Below are 14,119 nucleotides of genomic sequence, written 5' to 3' on the forward strand. Positions count from 1 at the left end.
AGTAGAGAGACGCGAACGAGCTTATTTGAAACAGTGCCTAAATATATATATGAAAATAGCCTGGAAATACTCCAAGGGCTACAATTAATTCATAAATATTACGTGTTTTATAACTCTCTATGATACGTTGTATAAACAGAATAGATGAGCTGGAAACTCTGTGCAATTGGACAGATATTTATGTTTCTTTTTTTTTTTTAATCACTCATGTATTAGAGAATTTCTGAGCAATGAGGATTTCTGAAGACCTACAGTTAGTATTAAGGAACAATTTCATGCGGACCTTCAGTGCCAGAACTCTCTGCCCTCCCAACCTACCTCTGTGGAGTAAATACCCACCTACCCCAGCTCTCCTCTCGCCACTGCCCATCCTGGGCCCACAGACCTCCACTGCACATCTGTTCCAGCATTTTACCAGAGGGAAGGAACATCACTGGATCCTCCGTACTCTTAAGACACTTGGTTTCTTTAGACACCTAAACGTATGTCCCAGAACTCAACTGCTGCCATTCAGACTTGAAAATTTTAGCTTCTACTCCTAAGAGCACCAACAGCAGCTAAACACTCCAAATGGGCAGTACTAAAAAGCTGGCACTGCCATGTCCCTACATGAGGTATCCTGCTTATACTGCATTTTTACTCTCACCAAGAAAGTAGCAAGTTTTATAAGCCTAACAGGAAAGGCAAAAAATTAAAGTTCATGATTAGATAACAGAGTCCCTAGTAAGCTCTCTACCAGGATTAGCACAACCCATATAATCTTTTTCTAAAAGCCATCATAAAGGGAGGTAAAAGTATCTCTAAAAGACTTCAAGTTACTGAAGACTTCCAAGTCCCAGTAGCATTTCCAACAGCTACTAAGTGATCTCAACATCTTGGTTGCAAGTGGAAATCTTAAAAAATACGTATTGCAGTAGCACAGCTTCCTCTCTCATGCTATGTGAGCACCGCTGCTAGGCCTCAAGCTCTCCAAACACTTAAAAGGGATACCACTCCAAGCTCAGATTGGTTCACTGATTATTAGCGGATTACTCACATGCTTTGAGTCAACCACATGGTTTGCCGTAATTCCTTCTACTAAAAGCTTTAATTGGAATCATAGAATATCCTGAGTTGGAAGGGACCCACGAGGATCATCAAGCCAAACTCCTTATCAAATTATCAATTATCAAAAACATATCCTAATTTGATCTTGGAAAGCAAAGTGGCTTCCTAGATCCATTCATATCAGAGCAGCAGTGTCTGAAAACATCCATATCCTGTAAGGTCCTGGAATTTGGGTGATCTCAGTTCTGCGCATGAGGAGATTGAGCAATCAGCTAAAGCGAGCCGTGATAAATTATACTCCTTTTCTTGTAGTACAAGAGCTACCCGGTTGGTTAAAGCTCTCATACTTAAAAGAAACAGACTCAAGACTATGGAAAGATTCTCTATACATGAACTTGAGGCATACCACATGCAAATACAAGCTGAAGCCAAAAAAAGAAACTTAAGTGCACTGTAATTCTAGTTCAGCTACAGCACATGAACAAGACAGAACTAATATTTCAGCTTATTCTTGCACAATTAAAAGCTGTAGAGCCGGAAGTCAGAAAGCTCAAGCCCAAGTTGAGAATATAGTGTTTTGTTGAACTTCCTCCCACAAAGTACATTTAAAAAAATAACAAACACAGAAGACAGTAAAAGCATGACTTTCATATAAACCGTGATACTGATTGCACAGAGCAACAGATCAGCTTGCTGATATACGAAAGGGAGAAATACTTGCCAAACAAAACTTACATAGTTTCCAACCTAGGTTTCTAAGTGCACTGAATTGTTTAATTGTTTAATAGCTGTACCTTGAACTACAGTCACCCTAAAGATTTTAGTCAGATCAATTGCAAGATCTGTCTTCAAGAACACAGCGTGTCCAAGTTACCATGATCAATCACAGTCAAAAAGAAAATTTCAAGGTAAATGCAAGTCAGAAGCACAAACGCTGGTTAGTAAGCACATAATTCTTGAGGGCAGGCACCAAGGGTGAAATTCTGCTTATTGGAGAAACCCCGTTATTAGAATCCACAGATTAAGAAATTAAACTAAGACCTAAGCAAATCAAGACAAGCCTCAGTAGAGCCATTGGAAGCTCATTTAACCCGATGGAGCCAGTATCTGGAGTCTGGCAGCATGCTTTCTGTAAGTGATTGAGTCCCCAAAAAGCCTGATGCTTGTCTCCTCCTTCCAGGAGGCTGTGACCTGTAGGCAAAAAATCTCGTTTTCCAAGGTTCAGTTCTAAGTTTCAGTGCTGTGTTCCATATCGCTTAAACCTGAAGCAAGCAAATAAATTGTAGGATGATCATCCGTATGCCAGTCAGACAGTTTTTAAAAGAGTAGCACAGCCCACAGCCTCTTTAATCCTTTAAATTGAAAATAAAAGGTTAATTTCCCCTTACAGGTAAGTAAAGACCCATAACCTAGTTAAAATGTTTTTTGGAACAACTACACAGCTAAAGCAATTAGGAATGACATATGCTGTAACAAGTATTTTTAAGATGTTGTTGAAGTATCTAATGCCCCTTCCATAATAATCTGGCAGAATTTTGGTACTCTACTCATCTCGTAGTGAACACACTTCATCACACAAAAGAGATGTTATCTGTGTGTTAGAAGTTACTTCTAGAAAATTGGCCCTATGCTTAAAAAACAACCAATTAGCAGCGTCTGTGCACTGGGGGCTGAAAATAGGGAAAAATTAAGTGAAAGCTGCAGCTTCACTTCAGAAATCAACAACCAAAATTCTCCTATTTAAAGGAGTTCCTATTCAAAAAACAACAGAGAAGTCACAATAATAAGGCAACTTTCATACATTCCATCAAGGCCAAACTGGATAGCTTTTCCTCCAAAAAAACCAGTCATATAATCACATCAAATCGTGGTTAACCATGGGGCAGAATGCTCAGACTTCTCACTAGCACTGCAAGAGCTCAGTGTACAGTTCCATCTACCAACATATATTTTCAGAATATAGAGCATTCCTAGTTGGCTTGTACACAAAAACATCCAATGTAGAAGCTTTCTCAATTTTGCAATAAGGATGACTAATAAAATACGGATCAAATTCGACAGCTCCACTAAACATGGACAGATAGCTCTTCGTCTCAGATAAACAAGCCCAACTGACAGTCTTCTTGGGAGTAAAGAAAATGCTGTCATCTCCTGACAGCACAGCCAGCATAACCATAATTGTCAGTATTAGCCACACAGCTCTGAAAGAGCTATGGAGGAGTCATGTACTTGAAACACTCGGAAGGAAGCAAGAGACTCTGCTATCTGAGCAGAGTAACAGCAGGAGGAGAGTCCCACCGTCAGCAGGGCCTAGCTGCTATTTTCAGTTCTTCAAACAAGAGCAGGTTGAGGTAGCATAGGCTGAGTTTACGAGTTCAACTAGCTAGGCAAGTCTGCTCTTCTGCAAGCATCCTACTCACTGCTACAAGTTGTATAGGCTACTGTAAGCCAAAGAAAGTTAAAACAAGTTAGCCAACGGCCTTCTAACCTTAGCTTGTCACACATGCTTCAGCCAGCCATGCTCAAGTAAAGATCCTCAACAGCTGTTGGTGAGAAGGGTACAGATGGATAAAGCACCACATTTCTTCCTTGCCATGAATCCAACCCAGCGAGCAGTCGGCATCTCGATTTTAATCACAGTTCAGAGCTACATTTTGAGGAAGCAAGTGTATGAAGGTAACATCCATTTCCTCCTTTTGTTCTTGACATTAAAAATAATAGTTAGCAAATTTGATTTCCTTATCTGTTATTCACATTAACTTGTGTACTACCCACCTACGTAAAATATTTGGGTAGAGGATGCATGTTCAAGTGCCCTGCTGTGCAACTCCCTTCCCTAAGGCTTCATCAAATTATTGTTTTTCAAATTAATAATCACTTCTTGATGGGACAGAAGACTACTGTAGCAAACCTTCCAAGCAATTCCACCTTGACTTGGGAAAGACCAGGCAGAATCACATCCAAAGATGTGCTTTACCCAACTTTTACATAATGACTATCATTTCAGAAGCAGCTAAATATCCTCAAATCAGTGGAAAGAGCACTCATTCTCTCTTTCACACATATTTTTTTCTTTTCCTGTAGGTTCCATTTTAAGCAGGGAGATAATTATTCAAAACCCCACATCAGGTCATCAGTTCATTCTTGCGGTAGAGGGAAACAAAGTAAATTCTGAAGTTTCTTATCCCTACCCCATGAGGAATCTGATGGGAAAAAGCAAGCAGGAGATGCTGAAGCACTGGCCAAATGCCAATAAGTAGTTCTGAGTGTTTGTAATATGCATCTGCCATTTGAAAACAAAGCCAGGGAACCTAGAAATTTGACATTTGAGGAAATCCACATTGTTTGCAGCAGTGACAAGGACGCCCAAACCATTTTGGGGCAAATATTCAACAAATCATTTAAGACTTTTTAGTTAGAGTACCAGTAACTGTATAAATGGAAAAAATTAATACAAGTCTGCTCCATACTTGCATTTAAAACTGCTAAGCTGTATGCACAATTGCTCCAAGTTGTTTTGGAAGCGCATAAAGCTGCATATCACTGGTTATTAATCCAACAGGTTTTTTCATTAACATATATATATTTATTACTCTAAAATACCTTCATGACATTTATAGTTAGCAATTTTACAATCTGTAGCAACATTACTTTCCACTACAAAAGGAAACAACCAACCATTTCTCATATGCATGGACACTGAAGTTCTCTCCCAAAAGCACAAGAAAAAAAAAAGCTTTCTAATAGTATTACTTCGGACAAACAGAAAGACATCTGCAGACAGGATTCACATGCAAAACAAAAACCCCAAACAGACCCTTAAGTTAATTGAAAGGACAGAGATTGCTTATAAAGGTATCTGGTTGGAATTTCACCCACTTCCATTTTCCCACCATGACACTCGGAGTCCACAACGGGGAAAAAAAAATGTATCCTATTGTATATAAACTTCTCAAGCAATAAGACATGACAGAGTGTGAATTATGATCTCTTCATTTGGGGCCAGTTTGTCAGACATGGAGCTGACAGCAAAGTGTTCTTACCACATCTAGGAATAAATGCATACCATAATTCCCGCATTGGAATGTCTTATTGAAATTACAGCATTATTTTTAAGTATTTATAATGTAGAAGTGATGGAGACACATACTGAGTACCTAATTATCCTGTACCACCAGCATTGCCTGGAATGCTTATTAATCAATTAGGTTTTAGATTAAAGCTAAACAGATACAGTATACCTCTTAAAAGAATACCTGAACCAGAAGGTTATCAAAAGCTATCTGGTTTTCCCTCAGTGTCTCAGTTATAACAGTTAAAACAAAAAAATATGCAAACAACTGTGCAACATACTTCAGAAATGTGCAGGCCACCATCGCCACTCACATATCAGGCCTCCTATGTCCCTGTAGCTGTTCAGACTGTTAATGTAAAGTACCTGCTCATTTCTGTTTAAAAGGGATCTCTTTCACAAAGGACATTTTTTTCACTCACCCACCATCTCCCCGTATCTATTCTCACAAATCTCCTCCTACCAGCTATTCTCACAGTGAATCTTTTCCAAGGTTTCAAGACAGCAGAGGTTCCAACATGCAAGCAGCCCCTCCAGAAATCAACAGGACTATTGTATTTAAGCAGCATTTAAGAGTATTAAAAGTTAACCACGCTGTTAAGTGCTACATGGAGTCAGAGCCAGAAAAATCACACATTGTTATATAATGCTCTGTAAGCATCAGATTATTCTCAGCAGCTACACAAGTGATTTATACCTTAATACAACAGACAGTTTAAAGAAAAGTAGCCACAACTGCAAAAGAACCACAAGTCTTCCTAAACTCAGATGTTCAGGCTGTAATAGATCACAGCAAGTATCTAGCCTGGCATTCTTTCCCAGCACAGATGAGAAGATTTTGTGGACTTGACAGATTCAGGGGTATTGTTATTTTGTTTTTTTAAATAATTAAACTCTATGGTTTATAAGAACTACTGAAAGCAGATAGGTTTTTTCCTTTTTCTATGGTTTAGTTTGTTTCTTGTAAAGTTGTTTCTTTCAAACTCACCCCTTAGATATAACAGATCTTTGAACCATATTTAGTGGCTCAGCTAAAGCAACTAATGAGTGTTACGTAAGATGTCTCTCCATGTAGAACAATCTGTTCCAAAAGTTACCAAAAATAGCAATTCTCTAAACACTGGTGTGATGCAATATTTAACCAGTTACTGCATTAGCAGCTGAATTCATCCATTACTACTAAAAAAAAAAACAAACAAAAAAACCCAACTACTTCAAATATTATTACAACATTTGCAACCTTACCTAGGCTGGTAGGTTTTATCAGCTCATCCAACAAGTCATAAAAAGGTAATTTCTGAAGTTTTATGTCGGGATGGACAGGGTGGAGCGCAGATGTGAGATGGGGGAGTTCCAGTTCATGTTTAGGTCCCAGAAGTGAAACAGGAAGCAATGGTGACGTGGCAGGGTGGCCATCGTAACTGAGCTGTGGAATGGTAGACGGAGACAAAGTTGCTGGCATGGAGCTCGAGTGTACGCTGGGGATAGATAAGTCTGCAGGTGTCATGATTTTTTGAGGGAACCTTCGCCTATAGAGTTCTTTGATTTTCATTTGTACAGCTGGACTGCAGCCAGCCTTTAACAAATGCAGTGCTTTTGTGAGAAGTTCGTGTTTTCGTCCGTGCTTGTTCCTTCCCGCGTAACCCAGAAGTACTTGCAGTTCAGAAACTCTAAGGCTCATAACCATTTGCTTAAAAGAAACAAAACAAAAAATTAGTATTCAAGTTACATCATCTTAAACACTAACATTAGAATGTGGCTTAATCCCATTAAGCATACAGTTTTTAAAGGCACACCACTACTGCTCTTCCTCCGTTGATTATCCAAAATATAATGCAAAACAGTACTTGTTCACAGACATATATCTACTTTGAAAGTCTGTAATGAGGAATTTTTAAAGGGATTTCCATTTGCCATACACAATTCAGGACAGCAATACCGGGGGGGGGGGTGGAGGGGGGTGGGGGGTGGAACTGAGAGAAGGACAAGTTGCCAGTACAAAATAAAGCTTGTAAACATAACCATTTTCTAATCACTGTTCTGCTAGTAATTCTAATGTTAGCAAATTTTTTGACTTCCGGCTAGATTAATAGAGTCGCACATCGACAATATCCAAGTCTCCAGTACCTGTACTCAAAAGCTGTGCCAGTCCTTAACTCTGGAACCCTACCTCATTTTCAAGTCCCTCCCTCACTTTTTGCCATACAGCATAACTAATCCACACAGGTTCAAAGGAAAGGAGAGAAAGGACCAATGTTAAAAAGAGAGAAATTATAATCTGAGTTGTGTTCAACCACATATGATCATTACTGAATTAAAGGAAACTTCTTCCGATTCAATTTTCTTACTTCTCACATCAGAGCTGCATGTTCTGTTTTGGATGGGGGAGTAGGGCTTTGACTTCTATTAATTAGTTTCTTCATTTACACAGTCTTCTACTGTCTCCCAATATGGTCTAATGAATCAAACTAGTAAAACTTGTAAACTGTTTCACTTCTTCAGGAACCAAGAAAAACACTATGCAAAGTAGCAAAACCAGCAATCGCCTGTGTGCACAAAGTACTTCCCCGCTGGTCAAGCAGGAGCCAGAAAGTCAACTTATGAGCCTAGTTTCTATTTTAAAACTTCTTTCAGTGCTTGACAGTGTCTTGTTTGCCATCACAAGGCCTGTGACAGCAGCTGAAATGATATTCCCGCAGAATTTTGCATTCCCAAGAAACCACAAGGAAGTGAAATGCCTAGAACTCATTGCCACAACTGGCTATCTGCATCTTCTGTATGAAACCATTAAATACCCTGAATATTTTGTAGTCAATCCCAAAAGATCAAATTCAAAATAATACTTGAAGTATATATTTGGGACTAAAACAGCTAATTCAGCATATCAGGGTTCTGCAATTTCCCAGCCACTGAATGCTGAATAACCAAACTAGCATTTGCAAACTATCTTTGAAATAGAGTACAAATGCTCCCATCCTCTCCAGCTCTTCAAACTGCGCGAAGTATTCAGACACGTACATTACTCAAGTTATAGTCACATTAATTCTTAAATCTAAAGTGCTAATATTAGAAAGTATGCTATCCCTAGCTTTAGCAAACTAGCCCAAAACTCCCATCAATTCCTCAAACCTCCAGCACCTGCAAGAGATCTTCAATGCACAGGTGTCCACAAGAAGTATTTCCCTGTACTGAAATAGGTCATGTTATTTAAAAGCCCTAAATTAGATGATTCATGTATTTAATGAGGTATGCACCCAGACAGATTTAAAATCTCTGCTCTGTTGAACCACACCAACAGAACTGAATAACCTTGCTGCAAATCTTAGATAAACCTTGCTGCAGACTACCACAAACATTTCTGATATAACAGGAGTTTGCTGGCATTTTTTTTTCTGAATACCCTGAGAACCTACTTCACACTTTTAACTATGGGAGCTACTAATGAGAACAGGGGAGTTATTTTGTAAGAAACAGAGATGTCTTAAAAGAATAAGGCATTTCAGTTACAATCAGAAGTGTTGACAGCTGAAAGGAAAAGTGAAACAAATAGATTCAAAACATGGAAAAACACTACTTATAATGCTTTACAAACATTTCTTCAACAGAATGAGCAGTTACAGCAGAAGGGTTTAAAGCCTACTACCATCACCATTAAAAGTCACTTCCTGAACAGCCAGAACCTCTGAGAGTTTCATTCTGTTCTTGTTTTGTAATAAACTCATAGGCCTAAATTGCAAAAAACACAGAGGATTAAGAAATAATTGAGCTAACAAAGAAGCCCCTGCTACACGTTGGATGTTTTCCATTTTTTTGAAGGTATAGGCAAATTAGAAATAAGCATACAGAAAGCAGGGTCTATCATGTAGCCAGACACATGACCCAAAACAAATAAAATTCCCCAGATCTTCCCCACCCTAGCACATTCCTTACAAAGGAGGACAAGAACATTTTTATTTGCAATGTTGAGGGCACTAACAGATACATCAAGTAAAAACGCAGTCACGAAAAAAACAGCAATAAAGGCTTGCGGGTTTATTACAATTTCATATGTCATAGGAACCTTTCTGACACAAATATAAGTAAAAAGAGGCAATGCCTTAAAACAAATGCCACACACACACACACACATCCATAGAGTTTTGCCAGTGGATTGTGTCAATCAGTGGCACGGGGAAGCAGAGCCCGACAGACAGCCGTGCTGGCAAAAGTCTCTCACGTTGCTGCAATCTGAACATGAAAATTCCTCTCCCCTCCTCCAACACAGTTGTGTTTTATTTGAGGACACAGCCCAGCTCTACCAGCAGAAGTGCCTCTGCCTCTACAAGCACTATCCAGGCTACAAGCCCTTGGCCCATGTCACACTGGTACCCTAATCTTAGAACAGGCAGGATAATTATAGCAGGGAAACAAACCAAGTGCTGTCAAACACACAAAGTAAATACATGAAAAAGCTGCAATTTATGATTTTTTTTTCCTGTCACATCTCACCTCATCACAATTCAAACCCCTTGCTGGCTTAGTTACACTAGCAAAGCTGAAGGGCAAAGACACAAAGCGTTTTGCTTCAGGTAATCTTGCTTTTTTTTTCCTGTTGCCTGAAGTAGAGTAGTAAAAAGATCACTCTCAGCAGTACACTGCATCTGCAGCAAGCTACAAAACCCACCATAAAGAGTCTATCTCCCAACAACATCAAATATCCACAATGCAAGTAACTGCCCCTACCTCTGGCTGTTTATCAGAATTGGCAAAATGTTTTGGTTTTTCTTTCCTAACACGATAGAAAGTAACAAAACAACAACAACAAACCCAACCAAAAAAAATAAAAGGATATACACAGCTACCAAGGACAGATTGAAAGATAGCTTGCAAACTGCAATTACAGATAACTAGGTGTTTAGTTATGTGTTCACATACAGGTAAATACATGTTCCTACAAACATCACACTAGTGCACAAGAAATTGATGCTATTTAGCTATGAAAAGGTTGAGCTACTTGCCTAACTTCGGCAGGAGAAACACAGCAAGCTGACCACAAGCCAGTTTCAGATACAACAAATTCCAGTATCGAGCACACTAGGTGTTCTGATGTTGTGCGTTTTGGTACCTGTCATATCTAGGCAATATCTAAAATTCAAAGAGAGGGTGAGGACAGTAGAAAAACTGCTCTAAGTATAAAAAAGTATGAACAAGCTTTACAGAAACTCAACTTATCTCAGTTTAGCAGAGTACTTCTATTTTGACTCACTGTAAAGACCTTCACAGAGTTTATAAGGTAACTCTAATCTATAAACATGCATCTGACATTTCCTGCTCGACAGCACAACACAAACATGTGTTCCTCCGCAAAAGCTGCATTAGTCATGGGGATTGCTTGGTTCGTTATATACACTCCCGCTTCAGCCCACGTCCCCTCACCCAAGGCTTTTGACCACAGTCCATCCTTCCCAAAGCCATCAGGGCATTTTGCTGTCTTACGATAAATCACCTAATTGTATGTGTCAGGCAGGAGATACACAGAAGCAAAGAGGCCAGATTATTTTCCCACCTCCCAGTTGCTTGTTTCCAAATCTGTGCCACTTTTCTCCTGTCGGATTGTGTGAACTCAACCATTTGATGCAGTTCATGCTACAGCCGCATGAGCAGGTGCATCCCCCTATTTCTGCGTGTTGAGAAAACATTCTCAAGCAACTCATCTGGAAACAAGGACTATTTCCTGCTCCATGCCTACTTCAGATAACCAATAAGGTTTGGAAGAAAATGGCTTAAGGATGCAAAAGCAATCCATGGGTGGCATCCTACATCACCCACCTACTTCTCTCCTGTGACTATCAATAGGAAAGAATGTTCTACCTACAGCGCGCTCTTTCAAAAGAGTTAGTACACTTTTTTAAAAGCTAACAGATATGAAAATTGTTTAAGTCCCCCAAACCAAAAATGGCATGTAGACACTTATGAGGTAAGGAGGAACAAGAGTTTTCTCCAAAAACATCCACAAAAGGACTACTAAATAAAAAGCATCAGGCTGCAGCATCAATGAACGTTTTGTAGCTCCTGACTCACCAAGTTCTCTCAATAAACAAGCGTGTCTGGTTGGAGAAACGTCTCTATGCCACACAACAGGACCATTCTGCTTTGTGAATGCTGTTTAGGCATTCAGAGTAAATACTTCACCAGGAACCTTAACTTGTAACAGAGCAGCCAACATTAAGTGTCATTTACTTTGATTTCTCTCTGCAGAGAAAATAGCAGAGAGAAATCTTTATTTTTAAAGAATGGTTTTCCACACAAGTCCAGTCATTCCACCCATCAAGGAAAGATGGCCAGGCTGGGCAGCTTTCTGGCTAGAGAAGTCCCATCGTTAGCACAGGTCAGGTTAACAGGTCAGACCAAAGAAAACTGCTTTCAAGAACTGGACCTTGTCTCACTGATCTATGAAGGTTGGGAATTAAGTTTAAAAACAAATAAAATCTACGTGTTAGTGCCTCTAGATATGAAATTCCTTTGATAACTCTGTGTGGTGGGTCTCACTGGCACATAATTCAGAGAAGTGCAACTAAAAAGACAAGCGGATTCAGGCAGAAAATGTCATTCTAGACTGGAAAATACATGGGGGCTAAAACACTGGTTTGAAATGCAGGAGACAAGCTGTAAATCCCACTGCTCAAGGAAGGATCAGATACAGGTTATCTGCTGAGATCCAACACCACAGATTGTGAGCCTTCACCTTTTTTTCCCATTTTTTGAAGGGAGGGACTTGCTTGACAGGTGAAAACCAGACAGCAGTCAGTAATTTTTTTTTTTTTAAATAAATTGAGCAGTGTCCGTAGGAAAGCATGATGGACAATACTGAAAATTTATCACAAATACCAGCACCACAAGGTACTGTCTTCAAAACAGCATACTCATCCATCAGAGGCAGCATTAATAGTTCCAACAATTTGATGAATGCTTTCTAGAAAGGGTATTTTTACATCCCCAGTAATCAGCCCCGGGATCTATCTGGAGAATTTAACAAGTTATTTCCGGATGTTTATGATAACTAGAAGCTGTGAATAAGCTCCAAAACACATTCAAAAGATTTGCCAGCACAACAAGAAGCATTTGGCTAGGTACCACACCGCATTTTGTGCCTAAAGCTATACAACAGGTCCTCCACAATTCTCTAAGCATTAACATGAAAGTTAAAGGGGAAAAAAAGAAAAGAAAAAAATGACCTCAAACACTACTCAAAAGATGGGTGAAGAGAGTAAGTAAAATGAGAAGGAAGAAATGAAAAAACAGATAACGAACAGGACGTCACCCATTTATAATCAGCAATTTAAGACAGTGACAGTAAATTTCTTGTGTTACTAGAAACGCAGTGACTAGCAATAGTTTGCTAACAGTCTCAGAAATTAAGAATCATTATCACGGAAGAGGGCAAGCACTGCAACAAGTCACTTCAAAGGCAAAGCGTAAGACAGAAAACCCTTCTGACTACACCCCTGTACCCTTTTAAAGTCTTCACCACAGGAGCCTCCACACTGACACCCTGCACAGCACCTTCGGCCCCAGCGTCCAAAGGGATTGGCTCCGGCTACAGATTGCATTAACAGTGTGCACACATTCACACTGACAAAGCTCGAACACCGTCTTCAAGGACGATGCAAATGGAAATTTATCCCTTATGAAACAAGGAAACTACTATTCAAGGAATTCCAAAATGCACTTCAAAAAAAAAAAAAAATCAAAATTGTTCTTTTTTCTAATAGAAGCGACTAGGAAGCATTAGATTAGTATGGAAATAGTTTTGAATTAATCTCAGTATGCCTCCAACACCCAGCTGTAAAAATACAGGAGAGTTCTTGCATGCTATGAACAGCCTCTTTAACCCCTGATATAAATCTTCGGAGAAGAAAGCTATACCTGAGCTACATGAGCTCTCTACAGTTACACAGACTAAACTCTTGGGCTCTAAGACATTTAAGATTTGTGCAAATGGGAAATCACGAAGGCAAAAATATTCCCATCTTTTATGAAGGCACATTCCCTAGTCCTAAATTCTATCTGCAAGACTCACACAAGGAAGCTATCAAGGCTAAACTATAAAAATTGAAGTCAGTCTACCGAAAATCTGCAAGAGGGAGTGAAACAACCAATTCATGGAAGCTCAAGCGCCTCGATGACAGGCTGTAACTTCCTGCATTTGTCTAATGCAACTAAAACACTCAAAGGTTGAAGTCACCGTAATTCAAAATGGAGGGGAGGCAAAAGCACAGAACAGTCATAAATATGCAACATACTACAACCTTTAAGGAGGCTATTGGTTTTCATAATGAAAACCTCATCTGTCTCCTAGAGTGGTATGTACAATGTTTTGGCAAGCAGGGCAGCACTAAAAGAATAGGTACAAACCAATGGCAGGTACAAATATTATTTGCCTTTTGTTACACACGCAAGGAGACAGGGTATTTCTTACTCAAAGAAACCCTATATTTACACAGTATATCAGTGCTCATAAAGAACATGTCACAACTGTATGACCAAATCTAAGCATTTGTCTAGCTGGCAATCAAAATAGATTTTAATCCATTAAAAATGCATCAAGAAAATGATGTCCATAGGTTGCAAATGCCAAAAATAGCCTGGACTGACCTACTCTTGGTATCTCCACAGATGTGGGCTTCCTTAAGGTCAAACACTGTATTCATGATTTTCACCAGGTAACATATTTCTTCCCATGCTAGCAGAGAAAGTACACTATAAAGCTTAAGTCATCAGGTGTTATTTACTTCAGCATGCTCACAAACAATGTATTTCCTTGCAAATGATATGGTTGCGTATCTGTTAATATAAACATTATGACCCTTGAACCGGCCTACCCAAATGATGAAGCTTAGATTCAAGCGCCTGCTAACACTAGGGATCTCTGGCAGTGAAGTGATCATCTAAAAACTGCAACAGTTCAGTCTAAAGGGCTGCTGAACTTGAGGTCCTGCAATTTCCCACTGCCATCCTTCT

General features: G+C 39.4%; 1 protein-coding gene across 5 annotated transcripts in view; it reads right to left on the reverse strand.

Moving 5' to 3' along the window:
* Positions 1 to 14,119, reverse strand: part of PIAS1 (protein inhibitor of activated STAT 1) — a 63,347-nt gene that overhangs the window by 30,885 nt on the left and 18,343 nt on the right. For all 5 annotated transcript variants that reach the window (XR_008238257.1, XM_052807921.1, XM_052807923.1 and 2 more), the window contains exon 2: positions 6,365 to 6,809. Coding sequence is in view for 4 of the 5 variants with exons in the window: in XM_052807921.1 (XP_052663881.1) it covers positions 6,365 to 6,809 (445 nt within the window). In the remaining variant the exon portion in view is untranslated. The remainder of the gene's footprint in view (positions 1 to 6,364; positions 6,810 to 14,119) is intronic.

Source organism: Harpia harpyja, chromosome 14, assembly GCF_026419915.1.
Source record: "Harpia harpyja isolate bHarHar1 chromosome 14, bHarHar1 primary haplotype, whole genome shotgun sequence".
Classification (NCBI taxonomy): domain Eukaryota; kingdom Metazoa; phylum Chordata; class Aves; order Accipitriformes; family Accipitridae; genus Harpia; species Harpia harpyja.